The 24,526-nt window shown below is 52.5% G+C and overlaps 2 protein-coding genes across 2 annotated transcripts in view; one reads left to right on the top strand and one right to left on the bottom strand.

Moving 5' to 3' along the window:
• JSRP1 (junctional sarcoplasmic reticulum protein 1) overlaps positions 1 to 24,526 on the bottom strand; it is a 41,287-nt gene that overhangs the window by 2,101 nt on the left and 14,660 nt on the right. The window contains exons 2-4 of the mRNA XM_081091808.1: positions 1,651 to 1,734; positions 564 to 658; positions 36 to 73 (exon numbers count right to left, since the gene is read on the bottom strand). Of these exons, the coding sequence (XP_080947934.1) occupies positions 36 to 73; positions 564 to 618 (93 nt within the window). The 5' untranslated portion in view covers positions 619 to 658; positions 1,651 to 1,734. The remainder of the gene's footprint in view (positions 1 to 35; positions 74 to 563; positions 659 to 1,650; positions 1,735 to 24,526) is intronic.
• OAZ1 (ornithine decarboxylase antizyme 1) lies at positions 10,915 to 14,640 on the top strand. The gene is given in 6 exon segments (XM_081091809.1): positions 10,915 to 11,124; positions 12,580 to 12,637; positions 12,639 to 12,725; positions 13,199 to 13,371; positions 13,741 to 13,826; positions 14,069 to 14,640. Coding segments are annotated over 6 exon segments (684 nt in total). The 5' UTR covers positions 10,915 to 10,978; the 3' UTR covers positions 14,203 to 14,640.

The following is a 24,526-nucleotide window of genomic DNA, read 5'->3' as shown; positions in this document are numbered from 1 at the left end:
GTGTCCCTGATTCCAGGGGAGCTCCAGCTACTCACGTGGGCCCAGCTGCTGGAGTCGGCCAGCCTGGGTGTCACTGTTAGTGGGAAAAGAGGAAGACTCAAGGTCGTGGGGATCCTCAGGCCAATCCCACCCTCCCCCAGGCTCTGCTGGGTGCGGGGTAGGTAATTGCTCCCACTTTACAGATAGGAAAGCCGCCAAGAGGCACACAGCAGTTTCCTGGCAGGCGGGGATTAGAACCCCAACCCGTGTGTCCCAGCCCCTCTTTACGGGGGGGGGGGGGGGGGGCAGGGAGGGGCAGGGAGGGGCAGGGAGGGGGGATCGCTTCTTATAGACCCCTGAGGCACCAATGAACCAGAGGTGGGAAATGGGAGCACAGTTCACAGTTTAAGCTAGTGTGAGGGTCCGAGTCCTCGTCTCTGAAGGGGAGCCATCTTCAGAATGGGGGCGGGGGGGAGGGGGGCTGGGGGCATGGTCTTCACCCTGCCAGCGCCCCCAAGGATATCACCAGCCCGGTTCTCCTGGGGCCTGCCTGGTCAGAGGTCAGCCAGCAGAGAGGTCCTCACCCGCCTGGCGGCTGCCCAGGCCTCCCTCAGGCTTCTCCAAGGCCATGGTTGTCATGGAGATGTCCGGGAAGCAGCAGGTTCAGTTCAGACTGGCGCTGTGGAGGGGGGCGGGATGGGAAAGAGGGAGCTTGCATTTACTGAGCCCCTGAGTGGGCCTGGGCCTGACCTGGTGGGGAGGATGCTGAGTACATGTATGGCCCAGCCTCTGCCTCCCCCAGCCCTGAAGGACCCTATTCGTGGAACCCCCTTTACTTGGCTGATCCACACTCACCCAGAGCTTGGCCCAGGTACTCTCCTTGACCCCAGGTCTGCCTTGGGACCCCTCCCCAGTGGCCAGTCTCTCTGGGGGCCCAGCATCCCTGAGTACACAGTAGAGGCTGCTGTGACCCAGAAAGGATTAGGATCCACCCAAAGTCACAAGAGATGAGCAAAGAGCTCAAACCAGAACCCTGGGCCCCAGGGTCGGCTCATGTTCTCTGAGACCAGGGACTATTTTTATCCGTTGCCCAAGAGCCATGGGATGGGCCAGCATGCGGCCCATCCCCTTCCAGACCTTTGCCCCCTGGGGATCTGCCTCCGGACCATTCTTACCTGCTATACCTGGCACCCAGTCTCCCCCCCGCCCCCCCCCCTAAATCTAGGAGCTCAAGTTCCAGCAGCCAGGACCAGCCTTGCTCTGGCCAAAACAGGCAGGGGAACAGTGAGGGGGTCCTGGGGGCCTCTCTATCCCAACACTGGGGCCCCTGTCTCCTCTCACTGCCTCTGCTCCTTCAGAGCAGAGGCGGAGACTGAGGCTAAGGACGGAGGTACTGGCCAGAGGTCGTACAGGAGCCCGAGGTCAAACCCAAGTCTGTCGGCATCGCAAAGCCCTGCTTTCCGGGATCCCCAGTCCCTCTGGCTGCCGGTGCTGGTGTGTCCCATCCCTGGGCCAAAAGGTGACTCTTTTCTGGGTCTGGAACAGGGCAGTGGGGGGGGGGGTAGCTAATGCCAGGGGGGTGTACCCCTAGGTGTGTAGGGGGCAGCCACAAGAGTTGGGGACCCCCATGGACCTCAGAGATGCCCTCCCCAGACCCCCGGAGATGCTCACCTCCACCCAGGCCTCCTCCTACTCCGCTTACTTCACAGCCACCATGCTGGGCCTGGGAGACGGGATGGAGATGGAGGGTGACTCCTGGAAAGACAGCAACAGGTGGCCAGAGGCAGAAGGGTGGGCCAATCAGCTCTGCGGCTGGAGCAGGAAGGGGAGGAGAGCCAGGCACAGCTGGGGCGTCCTCCCCCCACCCCCTCTGCTTGCAGGAGGGCCAGGCATTGGCTGAAGGGTGACCCACCCCCACTGCAGCATAAAGTCACTGTCAGGCTGGCCCTGGTAACCCGGGAATGTTCTCTCCTGTCCCTAACCATCAGAAAAAGGGGCTCTAGGGGTGAGAGCGCCATAAAAGGTGGTCCTCTTGCCTTCTCCCTGTGGAATCTGTCAGCAAGCCTTTATGGACCATGGGTGTGTGCCACCCCCATAGCTGGCCTGACCTGCGGAGCCCAGGGCAGCAGGGAGGGCTTCCTGGAAGGTACGACCCCCTTGGGAAAGCTGGGCTCCGGGCTCTTCTGCAAAGCGTGCTCACTGCCTGCCGGGGACAATGAGGTGGAAGTGAGTTACTCCGTGTTAAGTAAACTCTGGGTAACCGTAGGCTGTGTCGTGCCACCTGGTCACACTCTCGTTTAGTCCAACATCAAATACTCCACCACCCAGCCCAGCCTAGCATTATGGGAAAGTGTTTTGTCATTAAAAAAAAAAAAAAAGTAACAGCTTTATCGAGATACTATTTATACACCATACAGTTTACTCTTTGAAAGTGTACAGTTCAGTGGTGTTTAGTCCAGTTCTGCCACCGTCACTTCTATCTAATTCCAGAACATTCCATCACCCCAGAAAGAAACCCGGTCCCCATTAGCAGTAACTCTATAAACCCTCATCTCCCCCAGCCCCTGGCAACCTCTCACCCAATTCCTGTCTCTGTGGGTTTGCCTGTTCTGAACATTTCATGGAATCACACACTGTGTGTTTTGTGTCTGGCTACGCACACATATACAATATAAGCACAGATATTAAAAATATGCACAGAATTAAGGAAATAGTAACGAAGTAATTGGCCAGTGCTGCCTTGGAGGAAGTTAAAATGAAGCAGATTTGCGAAAAGGTACATGAAGATTATCCTGCTTATGACCTAACTGAAAGAAAAGGTTTTCATAAAAACAACTGTTAAAGAGCGTATATATATATATACACACACTAGTGTCCTGGTGCACAAAAATTGTGCAGGGGGGGCAGCCTGCACCCTCTCCAATCCAGGACACCTCAGGGGATATCCGACTGCCGGCAGTTGGACATCCCTCTCGAAATATGGGACCCCTGGCTCCTAACCGCTCACATGCCTGCCTGCCTGATCAACCCTAACCACTCTGCCTGCCCGCCTGATCACCTCCAACTCCCCCCCACCCTGCCAGCCTGATCGCCCCTAACCACCCCTGCCTTAGCCCACCACCATGGCTTTGTCCAAAAGGACGTCTGGAAGGTCTTCCGGTCTAATTAGCATATTACCCTTTTATTAATATATATTTTTAATTGATTTCAGAGAGGAAGGGAGGGGGAGAGAGAAATAGAAACATCAATGATGAAAGAGAATCATTGGTTGGCTACCTCCGTCATGACCCCCACTGGGGATCGAACCCACAACCCAGGCATGTGCCCCTGACCAGAATCAAACTCAGACCTTTCAGTCTGCAGGCTAATGCTCAATCCACTGAGCCAAACTGACTAGGGCAAGAGCTAATTTCTTGAACTAGAGCAGCGGTTCTCAACCTGTGGGTCACAACCCCTTTGGGGGTCAAACGACCCTTTCACAGGGGTCGCCTAAGACCATCGGAAAACACATATATAATTACATATTGTTTTTGTGATTAATCACTATGCTTTAATTATGTCCAATTTGTAACAATGAAATTGGGGGTCACCACAACATCAGGAACTGTATTAAAGGGTCGCAGCATTAAGAAGGTTGAGAACCACTGAACTAGAGGTTAGAGACAAATAATTTGTTCCATGGATTTAAAGATATAATTTATATCATTACTAGAGCCCTGGTGCACGACATTTGTGCACTGGCAGGGGGGGGCGGGTCCCTCAGCCTGGCCTGTGTACTTTTGCAGTCCAGGGGCCCTCAGGAGATGTCTGACTGATGGCTTAGTCCGGCTCCCCATGGAGAGGCTGTCGTCACTGCCGCTGCGCTCACCAGTCATCAGCCACCAGTTGAGCAGCTCTCCGCCTGTGGGGCAACCCCTGCATTGAACATCTGCTCCCTGGTGATCAGTGTGCATCATAGCAACCGGTCATTCCGCTGTTTGGTCGATTTGCATATTACCCTTTTATTATATAGGATACTAGCAGAGAATGTATTTCCTTTTCTAAATCCTCGCAAGCATTGGTAGAATTTAATGCTGACTTTTGATCTTGAGAGTTACAGAATTTGAGTTTGCCATTTTAAATTGCATTTCTTTTTTCTTGTTTTTTTTTTTTTGTTGTTAATCCTCGCATGAGGATATTTTTCCATTGACTTTTTAAAAAATATATTTTTATTGATTTCAGAGAGGAAGGAGAGAGAGATAGAAACATCAATGATGACAGAGAATCATTGATCGGCTGCCTCCTGCATGCTCCCCACTGGGGATAAAGCCCACAACCCGGGCATGTGCCCCTGACCAGAATCTAACCCAGGACCCTTCAGTCCACAGGCTGACATTCTATGCACTTGGCCCAAACTGGCTAGGGTTCCACTGACTTTTTTGAGAGAGAGGCAAAGGAAGAGAGGGAGAGGAGAGAGAGAGAGAGAGAGAGAGAGAGAGAGAGAGAGAGAGAGAGAGAGACATTGATGTGAGAGAGACACATCAATTCGTTGCCTCCCACAGGTGCCTAGATGTGGGCAGAGATTGAACTTGCAACCCAGGTACCTGCCCTAGACAGGGAATCAAGCCCTCAACCCTTCAGTGGGCAGGCCGACACTCTAACCACTGAGCCACACACATAGGCCAGGGCTTAAAATCCCATTTCTATGCAATTTTTAGTTTAATACTTTGCATGGCCATATTGTTTCTTGCTTTTATAGTTGTGTTTTGTACATTTTGGATTTCTTTATATAAGGTCATAGATTCTTGAACTGTTGTAGTTTTTAGTACAGTTAGAATTAGTTTGTTTAAGACCTATTTTTAATCAAGTAGGACAGAAACTATTATCACTGGCTTCATACATGCAGAAACCAGTGCAGTATTTAGTATATGAAATATTTTTAATACACAATCTGTCAGTGTAAAAATTCAGTGGCAGAGTGTTCATATTAAGAGTATATAGGCTTTGCCCTACCAGTGTGGCTCAGTGGTTGAGCGTCAACCTATGAACCAGGAGATCACAGTTCGATTCCCAGTCAGGGTGTTACAGAAAATCAGAGAAGAACCAAGCAATGCTTAGAGAGATGGAATTACATTTATTATTATGATGCGCGGGCCCAGAGGAAAATTTCTCACAAATTCTGGGCGAAATCACACAGGAAGTTTTTCCTGTATTTATACCATCTTGCCCTCTTTGTCTCCCAAATATGGGGTTCTGTTCTGGTCCCCTTTGCAAGTTCTTAAAGAGCCCCTATGTGCTGGGACTTTGAGACCTCGACCAAAGGCTTGGCCTGACGCCAGCACTGATAACTTAGTCTGGGGAAGGTTTAATGGCCTCTCTGAAATGGGAGTAGTCTTATGTTCCTTATTATTTAAGCCAGCAAGCATTCCAGAAGCCAAAATGCAGGGTTAAAATTTCAAACAGCAGTTTCTATATAAGAGGGATGCTTCAAGGGCACATGCCTGGGTTGTGGGCTCGGTCCCCAGTAGAGGGCATGCAGAAGGCAACCAATCAATGATCCTCTCTCCTCATGTTTCTCTCTCTCTCTCTCTCTCTCTCTTCCTCTCTGAAATCAATAAAAATATAGTAAAGAAAAAAAAAAGAATACATAAGCTTTGCCCTGTCTAGTGTTTCTCAGTGGTTAGAGTGTCACCCTTGGACTGAACAGTTTCAGATTCGATTCCCAGTCACGGGCACATACCTGGGTTTGGGGTCCACTTCCTGGCCTGGAGTGAGGTTTGTGTGGGAGGCAACCAGTCCATGTGTCTCTCTTACATCGATGTTCCTCTCTCTTCCTCTCCCTTCCTCTCTCTCTCAAATCAATTAAAAACAAAACAAAACAGACAAAAACAGCCACCAGTGTGAGATAGGCCCTGCTAATTCTGGCGCATGCCCTCTCGTCCCTGGCGGGTGCTTTCACAAAGCTGTCGCAACACCACGGACACCTTATCATCCCCGACAGATGTGTGTGTGGATTTGTGGCCAGTCGCAACGGTTTGAAGCCTTCCTTGGCCCTGCTTCTCTCTGAAGTATGTTTGATGCCTCTTTAAACTAGTTGTTTCTGTTTACTTCCCTTTTTTCTTGCTGCTTGCTCAAGAGTTTCTCTCCGCCTCCCCCCCCAACCCCCCCCCCCCCGCCCCCGCAGCAAGAATAATGTTAGAAGAGGCCAGGCTTGAAAATTACAGTAACCATGATGAAAGGTGATCCAATCAATCTTTTAAAAAATAAAGGAAGGGAGAGAGAGAGATAGAAACATCAATGATGAGAGAGAATCATTGATCGGCTGCCTCCTTCACACTCCCCATGGGGATCGTGCCTGCAACCCACGCATGTGCCCTTGACTGAAATCGAACCTGGGACCGACCCTTCAGTCCGCAGGCGGACTCTCTATCCCGCTGAGCCAAACTGGCTAGGGCCTCATCCTTTTTTATTGTTACTCTTTAGCATTTTATTATGAAAATTTTCAGATATATAGAAAGATTGGGGGAGTTTGACAGTGAAGGCTCACATACCTGCTATTGAGATGCTACAGGTAATATTCTGTTGTGTTTGCACTATTCCGTCTTTGTCTGTCTGTCCATGGCTTCATCAACCCAGGATATGTTATTGTATTGATTTTTTTTTTCTTTTTAAGAAAGAGAGAGAGAGGAAGGGAGAGAAAGGGAGAGAAAGATCGATGTGAAAGAGAAACATCCATCAGGTGCTCCCAGTACACACCCTGACCAGGGATTGGACCCGAAACCTCGGTATGTGCCCTGACCAGGAATGGAACCTGCAGCCTTTATAGGACGCTCCAACCAACTGAGCCACCCGGCCAGGGCGCCACCCATCTCACTTCTGAAATTACATTTCTAAGTCAGTGGCAGGCATGGAACCACTTCAGCACACACACCATGTGCTAGAGATCAGAACCTGTTTGTGGCTTTCATGGTTAGGAGACGTTTACATGAAGTGAAATGTAAAATCTTCAGTGCACTGTCAGATGGCGTTTGTCATTCCCATCATCCCATGTAGGAGTCTCCTGTGGCTGCTGTAAGAAATCACCGTGAACTTAGTGGCTTCAAACAACACATCATCTCACAGTCCTGGGGTCAGGAGTCCCACACAGGGTCTCAGGGGCTGAACCCAGGTGTGGGCGGGGCTGGTCCTTCTGGGGGCCCCAGGGAGAACCATTTCCGCCCTTTCCAGCACCAAATCCCAGGCTCTCGGCTCTTCCTCCATCGTCACAGCCAGCAGCACAGCCTCTTGCATCTCCGACTCTGACCCTCCTGCCTCCTCTTATGAGGGCCTTTGATGAGCCCGGGCTCCCTGCTAATCCGCAGTCATTCCCATCTCAGGGGCCTCGGCTTCCTCTTACCCCCGCCACATGCGGTGACACATCTACAAGTCCCACAGAGTAGAAGTAGAACCGAAACCGGTTTGGCTCAGTGGATAGAGAGTCGGCCTGCGGACGGAAGGGTCCCAGGTTCGATTCCGGTCAAGGGCATGTACCTGGGTTGCGGGCACATCCCCAATGGGGGATGTGCAGGAGGCAGCTGATTGATGTTTCTCTCTCATCGATGTTTCTGACTCTCTCTCTCTCTCCATTCCTCTCTGTAAAAAATCAATAAAATATATTAAAAAAAAAAGTAGATATCTTTGGGGGTTCTTATTCAGTTGAATATACTTTGCAAGTCTTTTTTTTTTTTTTTTTAAGTCATGGTGAGATCCATGGCCTCCTCTACCCACCCCCATATGCAGATGCCTAACCTGGCCACACTGATTTCTACAGGACCCCGGGCATGGGCCCTCCATCCTTGACATGCCCTTCCCACAACCGCTGCTGCCCCTTCTCAACAGCTCAGCCCTCAGTGCCTCCAGGAAGCCGTCCCTACTCCCTGTTTCCCGCGCTGCAGTATGGGGACCCCTCACCTCTTGTCGACTCCCCTCTCCTAGCGGGGCACCTCCCACCTGTCTGATTTCCCTCAGTCCCCAGTGCGGACCCTGTGCCTTTATCCACCCTGGCCTGCTGAGCATGGTTTCTCACAGACTCAGCATTTGCAGGGGTCCCCGGATGAGACAGAGGAAAGACAAAATGACATTTGGGGGGATGCGGGGCAATGTCTGAGGACATCTGTGGTTGTCACAAGTGGGGGTGCTGCTGCCATTGAATGGGTGGGGCCAGGGATGCTGTTAACCCCCCATCGTGCCCAGGACGGCTTCTCAGAGCGGGGCCCGGCCCAGATGTGGAGCGTGGGAATTCATCTCTGCCTCAGCCACCGGGTGCTGCCTGCTCCGTCACCAAGGTCCACCAGCGGCAAGGCTTTCAGTGCCGGGTGACACCCGGAAGGAGATTCCCGTCTGGCTTCCGTGTTCACAGCCTTAGGGGTGGCAAGGACCTCAGTCCCCGCCCCACCACCACATGGGCGCAAAGCAGACCGCATGCCCACCTTGCCGCCCATGTGTGCGTCCCCTGTGGCTGCTGTAAGACATGACGACAGGCAGAGGCAACTGTTGCAGAACCGAGCCCACCAAGGGGACACAACACTGCTCCCCACCTCCCTGCCAGGCTGGGGGCCCTCAGACCGCGTGACCCCCTCGAGTGACTTTTCCCAACCTGCCCTTCCCTGGCCCCAAACGCACCCCCTTCCTCCTCCACCCCTGCAAAAAGCAACCTGCTTCTGTTTGTTTTCCAAGAGGCTACATTTCCCCCCCTTTCCACCCACGATGATTACAAACTTAAGTTTACTTTGGCAGGAAACCGCACAGGGCCTGCCAATGAAGACAGAACCCTCCCCACCCCAAGTCTCGAGTCCCAGGGTCCGGAGGCTTCTGCGGAGATTTTGGAGACACCCCACGGGGACAGTCTTTTCGGGGCTGCAAGCCCCCTGTGTTGGGGGTCAGCTGGGATCTGGGTCACGCTCTGGCCTCAGCCATGGTGGGTAAACACAGTGTGACCCAGGGACCGGTGGCCAGCCATCGGCAGGCCTGGATTCTGGACTCTGGGCCCAGCAGCGCCTGTCCGGGTAAGACACTGGAGAGATATGAAGAAGGAAAAAACAAATTTCAAAACCGGGGGGCTCTCCCCGCCTCAAGAAAATGTAAGGCCTAAATAATAACAAGGGTACTAATTCTACAAATATGAGGACACTAATTCCACACCTAGGCTGTGGGCGTGAGCCCGCCCAGTAAAGTGTGCGCCTCTGTAGAGAAGCTGAAAACGATGATAGAGTTAACGGAAAAGCCCCTTGCTTTAGTTTTCCCCAGGAGCTGCAATGCTACCCAGTGTCGCTGGTTACATATTTTTTCTCCGGGAAAATTCTTTGGTTGGCCCAACCACTGCAATTGTTAGTGTTTTTGTTGTTGTTGTTTTAATAATTGATATTACTGCCCTAACCGGTTTGGCTCAGTGGGTAGAGCGTCGGCCTGCGGATGGAAGGGTCCCAGGTTCGATTCCGGCCAAGGGCATGTACCTTGGTTGCGGGCACATCCCCAGTGCGGGGTGTGCAGGAGGCAGCTGATCGATTTTCTAACTCTCTACCCCTCTCCCTTCCTCTCTGTAAAAAATCAATAAAATACATTAAAAAAAAATAATCGATATTACTGTAAATTAGACGTTTTTCTTACTTATATTGTACAAGTAGTATTGCATTCCACATAACAAGGCATTCAGAGACACACAGGGACTAGACGCATGTTTTGCAGAGTAAATGTCTACCCGTTTTGTAATTATTCAAGGCCCTTTGGGGGAAGTTTGTGTTCCTGACCCCAATGAACACAGTGGATTGGGGATAAAAATGGGATAAAAATGGGATAAAGATGACTGGCGGGGCTGAGCTGCTGCAGCCCAGGCCACCCTCCGAGTTTCTGTTTGTGTCCACAGCGCGAAACCGCGAAACACCGTGGGACCCACAAGAAATGCTCGTGTCGCGCGGTAAGTGCAAAATCTAGTGCCTGCGTGAAATGTGTTTCTGAATTTAACTTTTTAAATTTAAATTAACAGAGAAGTAATATCTTTGCTGGGGGGAAAATTTTTAGTCCACACACGAAATAGCTGACTTTATCTGCAAAGAGTAATATTTTGTTAAGTCCCAATTTTAGAGAAAAATATTTTACTAATTTGAATGTCATTAACATTGAAAATTCTTTTTTTTTTTTTTTTTAAATATATTTTATTGATTTTTTACAGAGAGAAAGGGAGAGAGATAGAGTTAGAAACATCGATCAGCTGCCTCCTGCACATCTCCCACTGGGAATGTGCCCGCAACCCAGGTACATGCCCTTGACCGGAATCGAACCCTGGACCTCTCAGTCCGCAGGCCGACGCTCTATCCACTGAGCCAAACCGGTTTCGGCTGAAAATTCTTTTTAATTTTAAGTTTTAAAACGTGAGAGATCGAATCCAGAGAGCCATCATTATGACCCATTATTCGCAGGTAATGACGGAAAATAATTTGGACCTATTGGGGGGGTGGCGGTCCTAGGACCCCTTCCCCGCCCGAGAGGTGGGGAGGGGGCCCCGCTGGGGGAAGGGACCCTCGTGACGGCGATGGGACCGCAGAGGAGACTGGGCCACGGGGAGACTCGCCGAAAACGGACCCAGCGCGAAGCCACCACCCGGCTCCGGTCCGAATGTGGGGGTGGGGCGGGGCGCGCGCGTCGGGTTCCCGGCGCCAAGGCGGCCCCGCCCCCTCCGCGCGCCCGCAGAGGGACGCCAGCGGGTGGGGGCGGGACCCTACGCTTTTAGCCCAATCCTCGGCGTGATCTCACCCTCTCTCTCGCCGTTCGCCAATCAGACCCCGAGAGGGGCGTGCGTGCCTTGTTTCCCTGAGGCCCCGCCCCCTCGCGCGGCCGCGTTCCAGACGGCGTAGGGGGCGTGGCCTTTCTGCGGCGCCTATAAAAGCGGGCGGCGGCGGAGACGCCATTTTGCGAACGGCGAGCAGCGGCGGCGACGCGGAGAGGCGCAGCGGAGGTTTTCCTGGTTTCGGACCCCAGCGGCCGGATGGTGAAATCCTCCCTGCAGCGGATCCTCAACAGCCACTGTTTCGCCAGAGAGAAGGAAGGGAATAAACCCAGCGTCACCGTTCACCCCAGTCGCACCATGCCGCTCATCAGTCTGCACAGCCGCGGAGGCCGCAGCAGCGAGAGGTGAGCGGCCCGCCCCTGCCCGAAGCTTCGAGAAGCGCCGCCGCGCTAGCTGGAGGGTGGCGGCCGCGGGGCGCCACGGAAGCCCCGGGAGCTCGAGACCCGCCCCTTTGTCGAGGCCACAATCGCGCGGGGGGGGGGGGCGGGTTCTCGTCTGGATGGGGGCGGGGCGGGCAGCGGGACCCGTCCGGAGTCTCGGCCTGGGGGCCGCGGGGGCACCTGGTTGGGTTAGGGAGACAGCGGAAATACGAAATCGAGTTTGGGAGAGGGTCGCGGGATTGGGGGGAAAGATTGGGGGGGGCGGGTTGATTCGAGGCCGAGTCGGGCCCACGAGTCCCGTGAATCTGCACTTTGCGGGCGCTGGCCCATTAGCGGTGACCGGGGGGATCTTGAGCGCTCCGACGGAGGAAAAGCTCGAACAAGCGGGGTCCCCCTAGTGACCCCTATTTTTGGCCGCAGAGCGAATGGGTCCGGGTGCGCCAGGCCCCGAGGGCAGGCAGAGCGAGGCTGCGCCACGTAGGCGGCGCCGGGGGCTTTCTGTGGGTGGCGGTGGCTGCCGGACCGCCCCGCCGCGGGCTCCGGGCCTGGCCCTTCTTGCCGCCCCCGCGCTAGAGATGTTTTGGGTGAACGTAGCTGTGCCCATTTCCAGGGGCCGGGGGTCGGATGTGAAGTCTGCTACTAATAGTTGGTAAGATCTTAGGCACCCACCACCGCCACCTCCGGGGTTCCACTGGCCCCGCAGCGGGGGGGTCCTGAGCCGAGAAGCGTGCGGGCAGGGGTTTGAGGGGCCCCAGACGGGAGCCATGCAAAATGGAGGCGACTTCGGGACTTGTTTACACTGCGCAGCAAATGGCTGCTGGCGCTCCCGACTGCGCGATTGTGAAAATCTCCCCGGGGCGCAGGGCAGGCTGCTGAGATGACGCAATCCCGAGTCCAGCGGGAGGGGCGCCTCCGCGGGCCTCTCCCCCTAAGCGCGCCCTGCCGGTGGTGGACCAACAAAATGTTGCTGGCTTCGGAGAATGCGCTAGAATTTCCGATTTTTGCTACAGACTGCAAAATGGAAAGGGGGAAGCTGAAGTGGGAAGTAAAACTTGATGGGGAGGTAGGATTGGGTTAGTGAGATTTTGTCTTTGTCGTGAGATATAACTCCAGGACGGAAGCCAGCACTGAGTGGAATTTGGGTTGATAACCCACGCATGGCCCAAGAAGGCCCCGTTGAGTAACCGCTTGTTTCTCTGGTTTCAGGGGAGGGGGCGGGTGGAGCTTTTGAGCTGCCCTGACTGGCGGCTGTTGATTTTGACCCCTTGACTGGTGTAAGCATGGGACTGGGGAGGGCGATCTCGGGTGGGCACCACTCTGGCTGGGACTCGGGAATGCCTTGGCCTTCAGCTTGGTCTGGCTGAAGCTCAGGGTCCTGTCAGTAAAGGCCGCACCGCTAACCAGCCTGCTTTCCTCCAGTTCCAGGGTCTCCCTTAACTGCTGTAGTAACCTGGGTCCAGGGCCTCAGTGGTGCTCCTGATGTCCCTCACCCACCCCTGAAGATCCCAGGTGGGCGAGGGAATAGTCAGAGGGATCACAATCTTTCAGCTAATTTATTTTACTCCGTAAGTATCTGGCTCTCTGGGCTCTCTGACCTTGGGGGGTGTGGGGGTGGGTGGGCTGGCCAGGCCACATCACACCACACCTGCAGCCCTGCTTCTGAGCAGTGGAGAGTTCTTGTACACCTGCTGTGTGCTAGGAATCTAACTACACGATTTTATTGAATTCTCAGAATCTGAGGATCAGGGGACACACATAGGTGGAAGTTGCAGCCCAGGCGCTTTACTGAGCCAAAGTAGCCCTTGGTGAACTGTTTTGCCCCAGCCTGGGGCTCCCACCCTGACCCTGGCTCGAGCCACCTCCCCTAGAAGCCTGGGAGGCCCTGCATGCAGAAGACATCATTGCGGGGGGCTGGGTGACTGGTTGATTTGGTGCTTTTCTGGGTTTACCAAATTGTGGCATTGAGGAGGAAGATCGACCACTTGGTCTGTGGGGGTTGATGTCTAAAGGTTTGAACTTGGTTTTTTTCCTTTCACAGGATAATAGGCTGAATGTAACAGAGGAACTAACGTCTAATAACAAGACGAGAATTCTCAATGTCCAGACCAGGCTCACAGATGCCAAACACATCAACTGGAGAGCAGTGCTGAGCAGTAGCTGCCTCTACATCGAGATCCCAGGCGGAGCTCTGCCAGAGGGGAGCAAAGACAGGTGAGGGCCAGCCTGTCGCGTCCTCACTCCTGGGGAAGGAGGGAACCAGAGTCCAGAGTCGGGCCAGCCATCCCTGTTTTGAGTAGTGGTCTAGCAGTTTTCCGGAGAATCCTCCACAGGGGGCACGGCCATATTTACGGACATCTGGTGGTCACATCCGGGGGTGCCCCTTAGGGTTGATCCTGGCATTGAGCGGATGGGATCAGGGATGCTCAACCTCCACACAGAATGACCCAGCCCCAGTGCCTCTAGGGCTACACCTGGAAGTTGTGCTCCCATCAATCAAGCCCTTTAAGAGAAGTGGAGGTGCAGGCTGGGCCCTTACGGGGGGCACGTGAGGGTGGGCAGATTCTGACAGTTGCACTTCAGCTTTGCAGTTCTGCTCGAGTTTGCTGAGGAGCAGCTGCATGCTGACCATGTCTTCATTTGCTTCCACAAGAACCGTGATGACAGAGGTAGGTGACCACCCTCACTAGCTGCTCTTGCAGGGATGAAAGGAGACCTGGGGTGGAGACCAGTGGCCCAAGGTCCTGTTGTCAGGTCTTGGCCATGCTGTCCCGGGACCCTGCCGAGCTTCCCCTGCCCGTTACTGCTGCAGCCCCTGGGAGGCTCCTGTTAGGGCCATCTGTGAAGGTGGGCGGGCACAGAGCCCAGGGTGCCGGAGGCCAGCGGGCTCAGATGCAGTTTTCCTCCACAGCCGCTCTGCTCCGAACCTTCAGCTTTATGGGCTTTGAGATTGTGAGACCGGGGCATCCCCTTGTCCCCAAGAGACCCGACGCTTGCTTCATGGCCTACACATTTGAGAGAGAGTCTTCGGACGAGGATGAGTAGCAGCTGCACCACCTGCACCCTCACCTCTGCCACCGCTGTCAGATCATCGCTCGTAGCCCCTTCATGTGTCTCGCTTTGTGCTGGTGGTGTGACCAACTGCTGCACTGGGGTGCAAATGCCAGGCCCGCTCCCCTCTTCTGGGTTTTGTCCGCACGTTGTAATTGTGCAAATAAATGCTCACTCCAAATTAGCGGTATATTTCTTGAAGTTTAATATTGTGTTTGTGATACTGAAGTATTTGCTTTAATTCTAAATAAAAGTTTATATTTTACTTTTTTATTGCTGGTGTAAGGTGATACAGATTATCCTTGTACTTCAAGCAGGAGTTTTCTTATTTGAAGTTTTGGAAACAGTTTTAGGTCTTAACTTGGAAAGATAGGTATTAATCTACCCTTCTATTGCTTTGAAAAAATCTGAATAAAAATTACATCTACGATCTGTCTGGGCTCCTGGTGTTAAGTTGGCCTGGAGGGGCCTCCGTTATCTGGTGTGGCCTGGGGCTGTTTGCAAGTGTGTGATGGATGCATTCCGAGCCGAGTAACTCCCTTGACAGAGGAAACAGGCCCAGGGTGGGAAGCCAATGGCTTAGTCCAGCTGTGGGCCAACTACGGCCTGTGCTGGATCTGGCCGGTTTGAAATGAATAAAACTAAAAAAAAAAAAAGACCGTACCCTTTTATGTAATGATGTTTACTTTGAATTTATATTAGTTCACACACTCCATCCATGCTTTTGTTCCGGTCCAGTTTAAGAACCATTGTGGCCCTCGAGTCAAAAAGTTTGGCTCCCCCCTCCCCCCGTTAGTCTCTTGTGTGGCCACAACCAGGTTCTGTGGGATGTGCTGAGTGGCTCAGCTCCATGGCAGGTTTCAGGATCCTGGGGCCCTACTTTGCCGCCACCTCAGCAGGCAGCTCTGGATGGCAATATGCCCTACCTCACCCACATGGTGGACCTTCAGGTCCCCTGTCCCGTCCCCTTCCCTGGGGTCACCAAGGCTAGAGGTTGGCTGGCTTCCACTTACCTGAATGGCCTCACCTCTGCCTGAGGCTTCGGGGGGGCCTGTGAGAGACAACCAGGGCGGTATGGATGTGTGTGGATGTGGGCCCCCCTCTAGCAACTGTGTAGACCCTGTGCACCCCAGTTGCCCCTGGGGAGGGCCTCACAGTGCCATGCTGGAATAGGAGCACTCCTGGGGGAGACTGGTCCTGCAGTGGAGGGGGCGAGGTGGCGCTCAAGTCCCAAGATTGGCAGCATCGTAGCGCCACCTGCTGGCTGCATCTGGGCATTGCCTGGAAATTCATCCAGGCCATGGCTGGGAAATAGGCTGCAAAGGGGTATCTGACAGCAAAGGTGCTGGGAGACGGTGGGATGGGACACTCAGCTGCCTGAGGGATGGAGCCAGTTTTAAAAGGTTTGGAGGTACAGAGCTGGTCATACCTGGGCGTTAGAAACAGCCCCTCCAGGACCACCCTGTTCAGGGAGGAGTAAGGAGGCATGGCTGGAGGCCCAGGCAGGAGCAGTGGGACCCCTCAGGGCTCCTATGTCCATTTTCAGAGGCATAAACTGAGTTCCCATTCGCTCCCGCAGGTCCCCTGATGGGTCTTGCCGGCCAGTTCATTAACCTGTGCTGGCACTGGAAGGAGTGTCCGTGCTCTGCTGCTGTGGGGACCATGATATCAGACCCCAGCACTAGGACACCCTGGCTTCTGCTGGACGGTGGGGGAGGAGTTCCACACACATTGGTGGATGGGTGCCGGGGTCCCCAAAGGCGTGGACGGAGTCGGCGAAGAAGGAAGGACACGGAGACAGTGTTGAGTTGATCAGCAGCCTAGCCAGGATCTCCAGCCAAGTTCTGGTCAGGATCTCCAGTGAAGTTCTGGTTAGGATCTCTAGCCAGGTTCTGTGTCCATGGTCTCTTGCTAGGTTCTCCAGCCAGGTTCTCCAGGTTCTCCAGCCAGGTTCTGTGGCCATGTTCCCTTGCTAGGTTCTCCAGCCAGGTTCTGTCCAGGTTCTCAAGCCAGGTTCAGTCACCAGGTTCTAGTCAGGTTCTCTTGCCAATTTCTGTAGTCAGGTTCAGTCCAGGATCTTTTGCCATGTTCTCTCCAGCGAAGTTCTTCTGTCTCTAGAGAACGTTCTGTGTAGGTTCTGTGCCTAGGTTCTGTCTCTCTCTCTGTGTCTTGCTGTCTTGTTACATCTGTATTTATACCAGTTGATTCAATCCTATCAATCTCTATTACCAAGGTTGGGGCGTTTCTTATCTCCATTCCAGGGAGTAAAGATTATGTAGCTTAAGCATGATTGTTCATAGTTAAAGTGATTAATTACCCGCCTGGCACTTAGTTAAGAGGTTTTATTCCCTCCCTAACTTAAGGGGAAAATCCCTACCTGGGGAAACAACCTTTCTCAGAGACCTTGGTTAAAACACATAGTGCCAAGAAGGTGAGCAAACATATTAAGAACAGTATGCCATATATGCCAGGTCCCTTGAAACAGCAAGCATGGACCGGCTCCCGGCAGACGGGGGTGTCCACACTGGGAAGAGGGCAGGTGGCCCTGGCATCAGGAAGCCTCACTGGCCCTGGCCTTAGTCCTGAGCCCTGGAAGGGGACACCTGCCTTCTCGGGGTGGACGTGGGTCTAAATACCCAACAAAAGAAGGGGGCAGCCATTGGAGGAGGGATGCACTAGCCTTCTGGAAGGGGGCACCGACCCTCTTGTGAAGGCACTGCCACCAGCCCCAGCCCTGGAGGGAGTGCCTACCTCGTGCAGAGGCCCTGGACAGGCACTCACTCTCGGAGGGTCAGTCCCACAGCAGTGCCAGGGCGCGGCCCAGTGAGGCCTTCACGGCCTCTGCCAGGTATCCACAGCTCAGCTGCTCCACTAGGTGCAGGACCAGCAGAGCGTGGCACACCTGCAGCCAGGGCCCAGCAGTGCTCTGCGGCCACACAGCTCCGGCCAGGGTCCCCAGGGCAGTACCTGGGATGCCAGGTGTTTTGGGTCCGCGGCCAAGGGCACAGGGCTGAGCAGACAGCCCAGGTGCAGTTCCTGGGCACCCAGAGCAGCAGGCACAGGGCCCTAGAGTCCGAGCAGTCCCATCGCATCCCAGCAGCAGGTTTCCTGGCCGCAGCTCTGCTAAGAATGTGCCCAGGCCTCCAGGTGCTCCAGGGCGGTGCTCAGCTGCAGCAGCAGCAAGGCCAAGGCTTAGGCGAAGTCTGGGGCTCCCATGGGACTGCTCTAGGGTGCCTCTCGGGCAGTGCACCCTCAGACACCAGACCACAGAGCCTCAACCTGTGGGTCGCAACCCCTTTGGGGGTCGAACGACCCTTTCACAGGTGTCGCCTAAGACCATGGCAAAACACATATAATTACATATTGGTTTCTTTTCTTTCATTTTTTTTTTTTATTGCTTAAAGTATTACAAAGAGTATTACATATGTCTGCTTCCCCCCCCCCCCCCCCCCCGCCACCCCTTGACATTCCCCCGGCCTTCCTTACCCCCCAGTGTCTTATGTCCATTGGTTATGCTTATATGCATGCATACAAGTCCTTTGGTTGATCTCTTATCACTCCCCCCAACGCTCCCCAGGCTTCCCACTATAGTTTGACAGTCTGTTCAATGCTGCTCTGCCTCTGTATCTATTTTTGTTCATCAGTTTATAATGGCCTTTATTATCCATAAATGAGTGAGATCATGTGGTATTTTTCCTTCATTGACTGGCTTATTTCACTTAGCATAATGCTCTCCAGTTCTATCCATGCTGTTGCAAATGGTAAGAGTTCCTTCTCTTTTACAGAAGCGTAGTATTCCATCGTGTAGATGTACCACAGTTTTCTAATCCATTCATCTGCTGATGGGCACTTAGGCTGTTTCCAGATCTTAGCTATGGTGAATTGTGCTGCTATGAATATAGGGATGCATATATCCTTTCTGATTGGTGTTTCTGGTTTCTTGGGATATATTCCTAGAAGTGGGATCACGGGGTCAAATGGGAGTTCCATTTTTAGTTTTTTTTTTTTCATTTTTAGTTTTTTGAGGAAACGCCATACTGTCTTCCATAGTGGCTGCACCAGTCTGCATTCCCACCAACAGTGCACGAGTGTTCCTTTTTCTCCACATCCTCTCCAGCACTTGTGGTTTGTTGATTTGTTGATGATAGCCAGTCTGACAGGTGTGAGATGGTACCTCGTTGTTTTGATTTTCATTTCTCGGATGATTAGTGACTTTGAGCATGTTTTCATATGTCTCTTGGCTTTCCAAATGTCCTCTTTTGAAAAGTGTCTATTTAGGTCCTTTGCCCATTTTTTGATTGGATTGTTTATCTTCCTTTTGTTAAGTTGTATGAATTCCCTATAAATGTTGGAGATTAAACCCTTATCAGTGATAACATTGTCAAATATGTTCTCCCATGCAGTGGGCTTTCTTGTTGTTTTGTTGATGGTTTCTTTTGCTGTGCAGAAGCTTTTTATTTGATGTAGTCCCATTTGTTTATTTTCTCTTTAGTTTCCAATGTCCTAGGAGATGTATCAGTGAAGAAATTGCTTTGGCATATGTCTGAGATTTTGTTGCCTTTGGATTCCTCTAGTATTTTTATGGTTTCCCGTCTTACATTTAAGTCCTTTATCTATTTTGAGTTTATTTTTGTGTATGGTGTAAGTTGGTGGCCTAGTTTCATTTTTTTGCATGTATCTGTACAATTTTCCAAACACCATTTATTGAAGAGACCCTTCAGTGCATAGGCCAGTGCTCTAACCACTGAGTACCAACCAGGGTAAAACAAACATCTGATGAAATGTGGTGACACTTGCATCATAAAGCCAGAGTGAGGATTAGATGAGTAAATGAGTCTAAAAGTTCTTAGAACAGCCCTGGCCAGTGTGGCTCAGGTGGTTGAGCATCATCCCATGGACCAAAAGGTCGCTGGTTTGATTCCCAGTCAGGATACATACCCAGGTTTCGGGTTTGATTCCTGGTTGGGGTGTGTGCGGGAGGCAACTGATCAATGCTTCTCTCTCTCTTTCTCACCTTTCCTCTCTCTCTAGAATCAATAAAAACATTAAAAAGAAACATTTAAAAGGCCTTAGAACAGCGCAAGACAGAGGAAGTGTTCAGTACATTTTGGAAGCTGATGATGATTATTACAGTTATTATTATTTAAAGTGGTGGCTGTCAGCTGGCTGTGGCTGGTAAACTCAGTGGCTTTCTAGCCAGAATCTACTGGGGAGTGAGTTAAAATTGCAGATTGCTGGCCCCTGAGTGGTGTGGGGAGGGAGTTTTAACAAGTCTCCCAGGTGATGGAGAAACGTGGTTCCCAGGGCTGTCTGTTAATTCGTTGGCTGTGAAATAAGCAGGTGTGGGTCTGCCTAGGAGGGAAAGTTGGAGAGCCCCTGGCGGAGGAGCGGTGATGGTGGGGCTCCTCTTGGCGGCCAGGCCAGGCCAGGCCTCATCCACCCGCACCGTGCGGTAGTAGAGGGCCTTCCCGCTCTGCTCTCCATGCAGGCAGGAGGGCCAGGTGCCACCCAGGACCGGAGTCGGGAGCCAAGCACGCATGGCACAGAAGCCCTCCAGCTGCCAGGCCTCTGGTCGTGGAAGGACAGGCCCAGCTCGGTGCCCATCGAGCAGAAGGGCAGCTCTGCAGGGAGACAAGTTGGCCAGTCTTGTCATTGCCTGTTTGACTCTCATCCACCCTGTGGGACCCCAGAAGGGGCCTCTGAGGCTGCCCTGCTGGGAGTGGGGCTGGGGCTGGGAGCCCTGTCGGGGGGCAGCTCAGGGTCTTCTTAGGCAGGGGTGGGGGCAGGGGCTGTGGGTCAGCTGAGGAGGACCTGTGGGAGGAAGGCGGGAGGAGGGGGGAGGATGCACAGAGTATGGGGCCCTAGATACAGGACTCCAGCCCTCAGCCCCGCGTCCCCATCTCTGAAATGGAAATAACACTAATAGCCAACTGCCCTGTGCCTTGTGAGTAGGATGACACCTGTGTACAGAGGAGGACACAGCTTAGAGGAGTGGCCTTCAGTGGCGGAGAAGCCCAGCGCTAGGTGCCCCCTCCAGCCCCCACTTCCTCGTGTGGCTTTGGGCAGCCCCTGCAGCTCTCCGAACTCCAGTTTCCTCAGAGTTTTACAACCTGGTGAGCCCAGCTTTTTTTTTTTTTTTTTTTTTTTTTAAACAAAGGTAGTAAAAAAGCTAATATAATTGACTTAAAACCATCATTAGGCAGAGAGTACCTTCAATGGTAATTAGAGATTCTATCCTTTCTCTCTGGCCACCTGGGAGGGATCTGGTTGCATGCTCCCCCCCTCCCCCCCCCGCCCCCCGCGCCAGCCCAGGGTCCCCTTAGGTGGCTCAACAAGGGTGTCGAATGTGGGCGAATCAGCAAGGTGGGGGCATTGGGTCTCGGGGTCTTGGTGAGTGGCTTGGAGCTGCTCATGCTGCTGAATAAGCGGGGGGCAAGTGTAAGTGGGCATTTATGGGGTGTCTGTGAGCGGTTAATGGTTGTGGGTGAATGTGCAGGGGCCTCGGTGAAAGCAGGGCAGTCTCACATAGCTTGGCCCTCTTGCCCAGCCTTAACCCTGCTGTGTGATCCTGGGGGTGTTTCTTGCCCTCTCTGGGCTCCTTTCTTCATCAGCAAGACAGGGATGTTGCCCATCAGTATTTCAGGGTGGTGGGAAGCACCTGGTGCTTTTGTGACATGGATAGACTGTCCAGCCGTAAGGGTGGGCCAACGGGGAAAGCTGGGGGCCAGCAACAATATGCAGGGACCTGTGCTTGGGCCTCATCCCCAGAGCTCAGCTCCTGCAGGACAACAGCAGCCCCACCTCCAGCCCTGCCCCACCCCGATTCCAGATCACCCCGACCTGGAAAAGTTGCTGCTTCTGCCCTCATCCTGCCCCAGCACTCCTCCCGGAGCCTCCTACCTTCAGGGCAGGAGTGACCGCTGGGCAGGCGGCCTTGAGAACAAACTCCTAGAGCCGCCGCCCCTGGCCTCCCCGGACCGTCTGATCTGTCACAGGCAGCGACCTGGAAACCGTTAGCCTAGAAGGCCGGTGGGGCGGGAGCCTTTTCGCCTCCGGGAACCAGCCACACACTCCCTCAAAGGTAGGCACAGCGTCTCAGGCAGAAGCACAGCCTGCGTGCTAAACACCAGGAAGTGGGAGCCAGAAGTCAACAGTCCAGGGTGAGAGCAGGGCAGGGGCAGGAGGGGAGACAGGTCGAAGTCCTGAAGGTCACCCCAGGTGGGCGGCAGTGGATTGTCCCAGGAGATTAGGGGGAGTGAGAAGTTTCAGGTCCCCCACCTTTGGGGAGGGCAAGGAACCCCAATAAAGATTGTTTAGTGAGAAACCCAACCAGGGCTCTTTTTTCTGTGGCTTTCATTTCCTGGAGAGCCACTTCCCCTTCTGTGGGACCATCTGAGAAACCCCCAGTGCATGGCATCCCTTACCACCCCCACACCCCCCATTCCAGGATCTTCAGACCAGGATTGTGCTTTGGGCGGGTGCTGCCCTGTTGGGGCGTGACTCTGTTGTGACTTGCTGTGCGACCTATGCAAATCCCCAGCACTCTCTGTTCAATAAAGAAAAGTGTCTCCCCCTCTCTTGGCCACACTAGCTAGATTTTTCTTTAAAAAAATTGAGCCCACCCTAGCCAGTTTGGCTCAGTGGATAGAGCGTCCACCTGTGGACTGATGGGTCCCGGGTTCAACTCAGGTCAAGGGCACAAGCCTGGGTTGCAGGCTTCACCCCCAGTAGGGGGCGTGCAGGAGGCAGCCAATAGATGCAGGAAGCAGCCAGATTTATCTCTCTCATCACTGATGTTTCTATCTCTTTCTCCCTCTCCCTTCCTCTCTGAAATCAATAAAAAATATATTTAAAAATAAAAAATTGAGCCCTGCCCTGGCTGGGTGGCTCAGTTGGTTGGAACACTGAACTAGGCACCAAAAGGTTGGGGGTTTGATCCCTGGTCAGGGCCTGCACAGGAGGCAACCGATTGATGGTTTTCTCTCACATCAATGTTTCTCTCTCTCTTTCTCATCCTACCTTTCTCTCTCTAAAATCAATGAATGTATCCTCGAGTGAGGATTAAAAATTTGAATCATCTGGGTTCTGGCAGTGGGTGCACCGCTGGGTTGGGTGCCAACTTGACAAGATCAAAGCTGCAGGAGGTACAGAGAGATGGAAGGATCTTGGATTTGATTGACAATGCTTGTCTAGAGGATAAACTGCTGCCCTGGCCGGCTTGGCTCAGTGGACAGAGCCTCGGCTGCAGACGGAAGGGTCCTGGGTTCAATTCCAGCCAAGGGCACATGCCCAGGTTGTGGTCTTGATCCCCAGTAGGGGGCGTGCCAGAGGCAGCTGATCAATGATTCTCTCTCATCATTGATCTTTCTTTCTCTCCTCTGTACCTCTCTGAAATCAATAAAAAAAAAATTTTTTTTTTAAAAAAGAAGATAAATCATCTTAACAGGATGTTGCAATACTACTGAGTAAGCTTTCTGAGCCTGAATGGGACAAGGTGGAACCACAGAATCCGTTAAAGAACAAGAAATAAAGCGGACCGACTTGGCCTTATAGTACCTCCATGAGAACGTCTCCCCACAGGAAGCTGACACCTGGCTCCTTCTTCCTGGATGGTTTTTTTTAAATGTACGTAGGTACAAAATGTTTTCTTTCAGTCTCCTAATTCAAGTCTTCTAGCGATAAATCAACACTCAAAAATGTATACCCATGTAGCCTGGCCGGTGTGGCTCAGTGGTTGAGCATCATCCCATGAACCAGGAGGTCACGTTTTGATTCCTGGTCGTGACACACGCTGCTTGGGCTCCATCCCCAGTTGGGGGCGTGCAGGAGGCAGCCGATCAGTGATTCTCTTTCATCATTGATGTTTCTATCTCTCCCTCTCCCTTCCTCTCTCTGAAATCAATAAAAACATATAAAATATATTTTTTTAAATGTACACCCACTTGGTTTGTGGAAGCCAAGTGTAATGACAAACAGATTTCTCAGAAATGCAGAATATTTGGCTCTTTGAACTTAAAGTTCTTCATTCACTGGCTTGTGCTTAAACACGTTTGGTTAAACATTTGCCTTTAACTCTAATTTTAAAAAAAATATATTTTATTGATTTTAGAGAGGAAGGGAGAGGGAGAGAGAGATAGAAACATCAAAGATGAGAGAATCATTGATTGGCTGCCTCCTGCACGCCCCCTACTGGGGATCAAGCCCGCAACCCAGGCATGTGCCCTTGGCCGGAATTGAACCTGGGGCCCTTCAGTCCGCAGGCCGACGTTCTATCCACTGAGCAGAACCAGCCAGGGCTAACTCTAATTTTGCTTTGCTGTCGGAATTTAACACTTCACAACTACTTACAGTTATTCTGTGACAGAGGTGATTGACGATACAAAAAGAAAAGGCTAAGGAAGAGGAAGCCACACAGGAGACATGCACGTCTGGCATACCCCGCTCCGCGGTGGAGCCTGCGCAGCTGCATAGGAAGCCTGTAGGTGTAATGGACATTTAGAAGCCCACTCACTGACTGCTGGGTTCCTAAGCTTCCTCATGGTGTTTGCAAGCTTTGGATACATTTACAAAGTTTTTGTGCTTGTTTGTTTTTGTAATCCCCACTGCAGGACATTCTTAGAGAGAGGAAGGGAGAGGGGAGAGAGAGAGAGAGGGAGATCCATCGGCTGCCTTCCAGGGATTGAACCTGCAACCCAAGCATGTGCCCTGACCGGGAATCCAACCGGCAACCTTTCGGGGCACAGGCCGATGCCCAACCACCCGAGCGAGCCGCTCCAGCTGTGCTGGATACAGTTATAGGTATCTGACCCGTCCCTCTGCCGTCCCTACCACTTCTTTTGATGCCTCTGGGAATGCTGTTTAGCTCCATGGACCACTAGTTTTTGTCCGGTAATGGGATTTATTTTACACCCAGACACCCCACAGCCCTTCGAGATATAACTGGAACACCGCGGAGTCACTATTTAGTTATGCGTTTGTATGAAGATGTGTATTTTGCAAAACACATATATTTATCTCCAGGAATTATTTGCCTTTGTTATGTAGTATCTGTCTTGTTTTCTATTCACAATGTCAATTCTGTGGGAAGAGGCCCTAGCTTATACTTTTGTATCCATCATTGAAAAACCAAGGACACTGAATAATTGAAATCTCTCTTTTCAAAAAAAAAAAAAATAAATTGAATCATCTGACTTCCCTTCCCCCCACCCCCACCTCAAGAATAAGCCAAGGTCGCCCTGACCGGTTTGGCTCAGTGGATGGAGCGTCGGCCTGCGGACTGACGGCCCCCAGGTTTGATTCTGGCCAAGGGCACATGCCT

This window comes from Myotis nattereri (assembly GCF_964212035.1).
Source record: "Myotis nattereri genome assembly, chromosome: 5".
Taxonomy (NCBI): Eukaryota; Metazoa; Chordata; class Mammalia; order Chiroptera; family Vespertilionidae; genus Myotis; species Myotis nattereri.
Note: the sequence above shows the minus strand (reverse complement) of the source record. Positions and strands in the feature narration are given on the sequence as shown.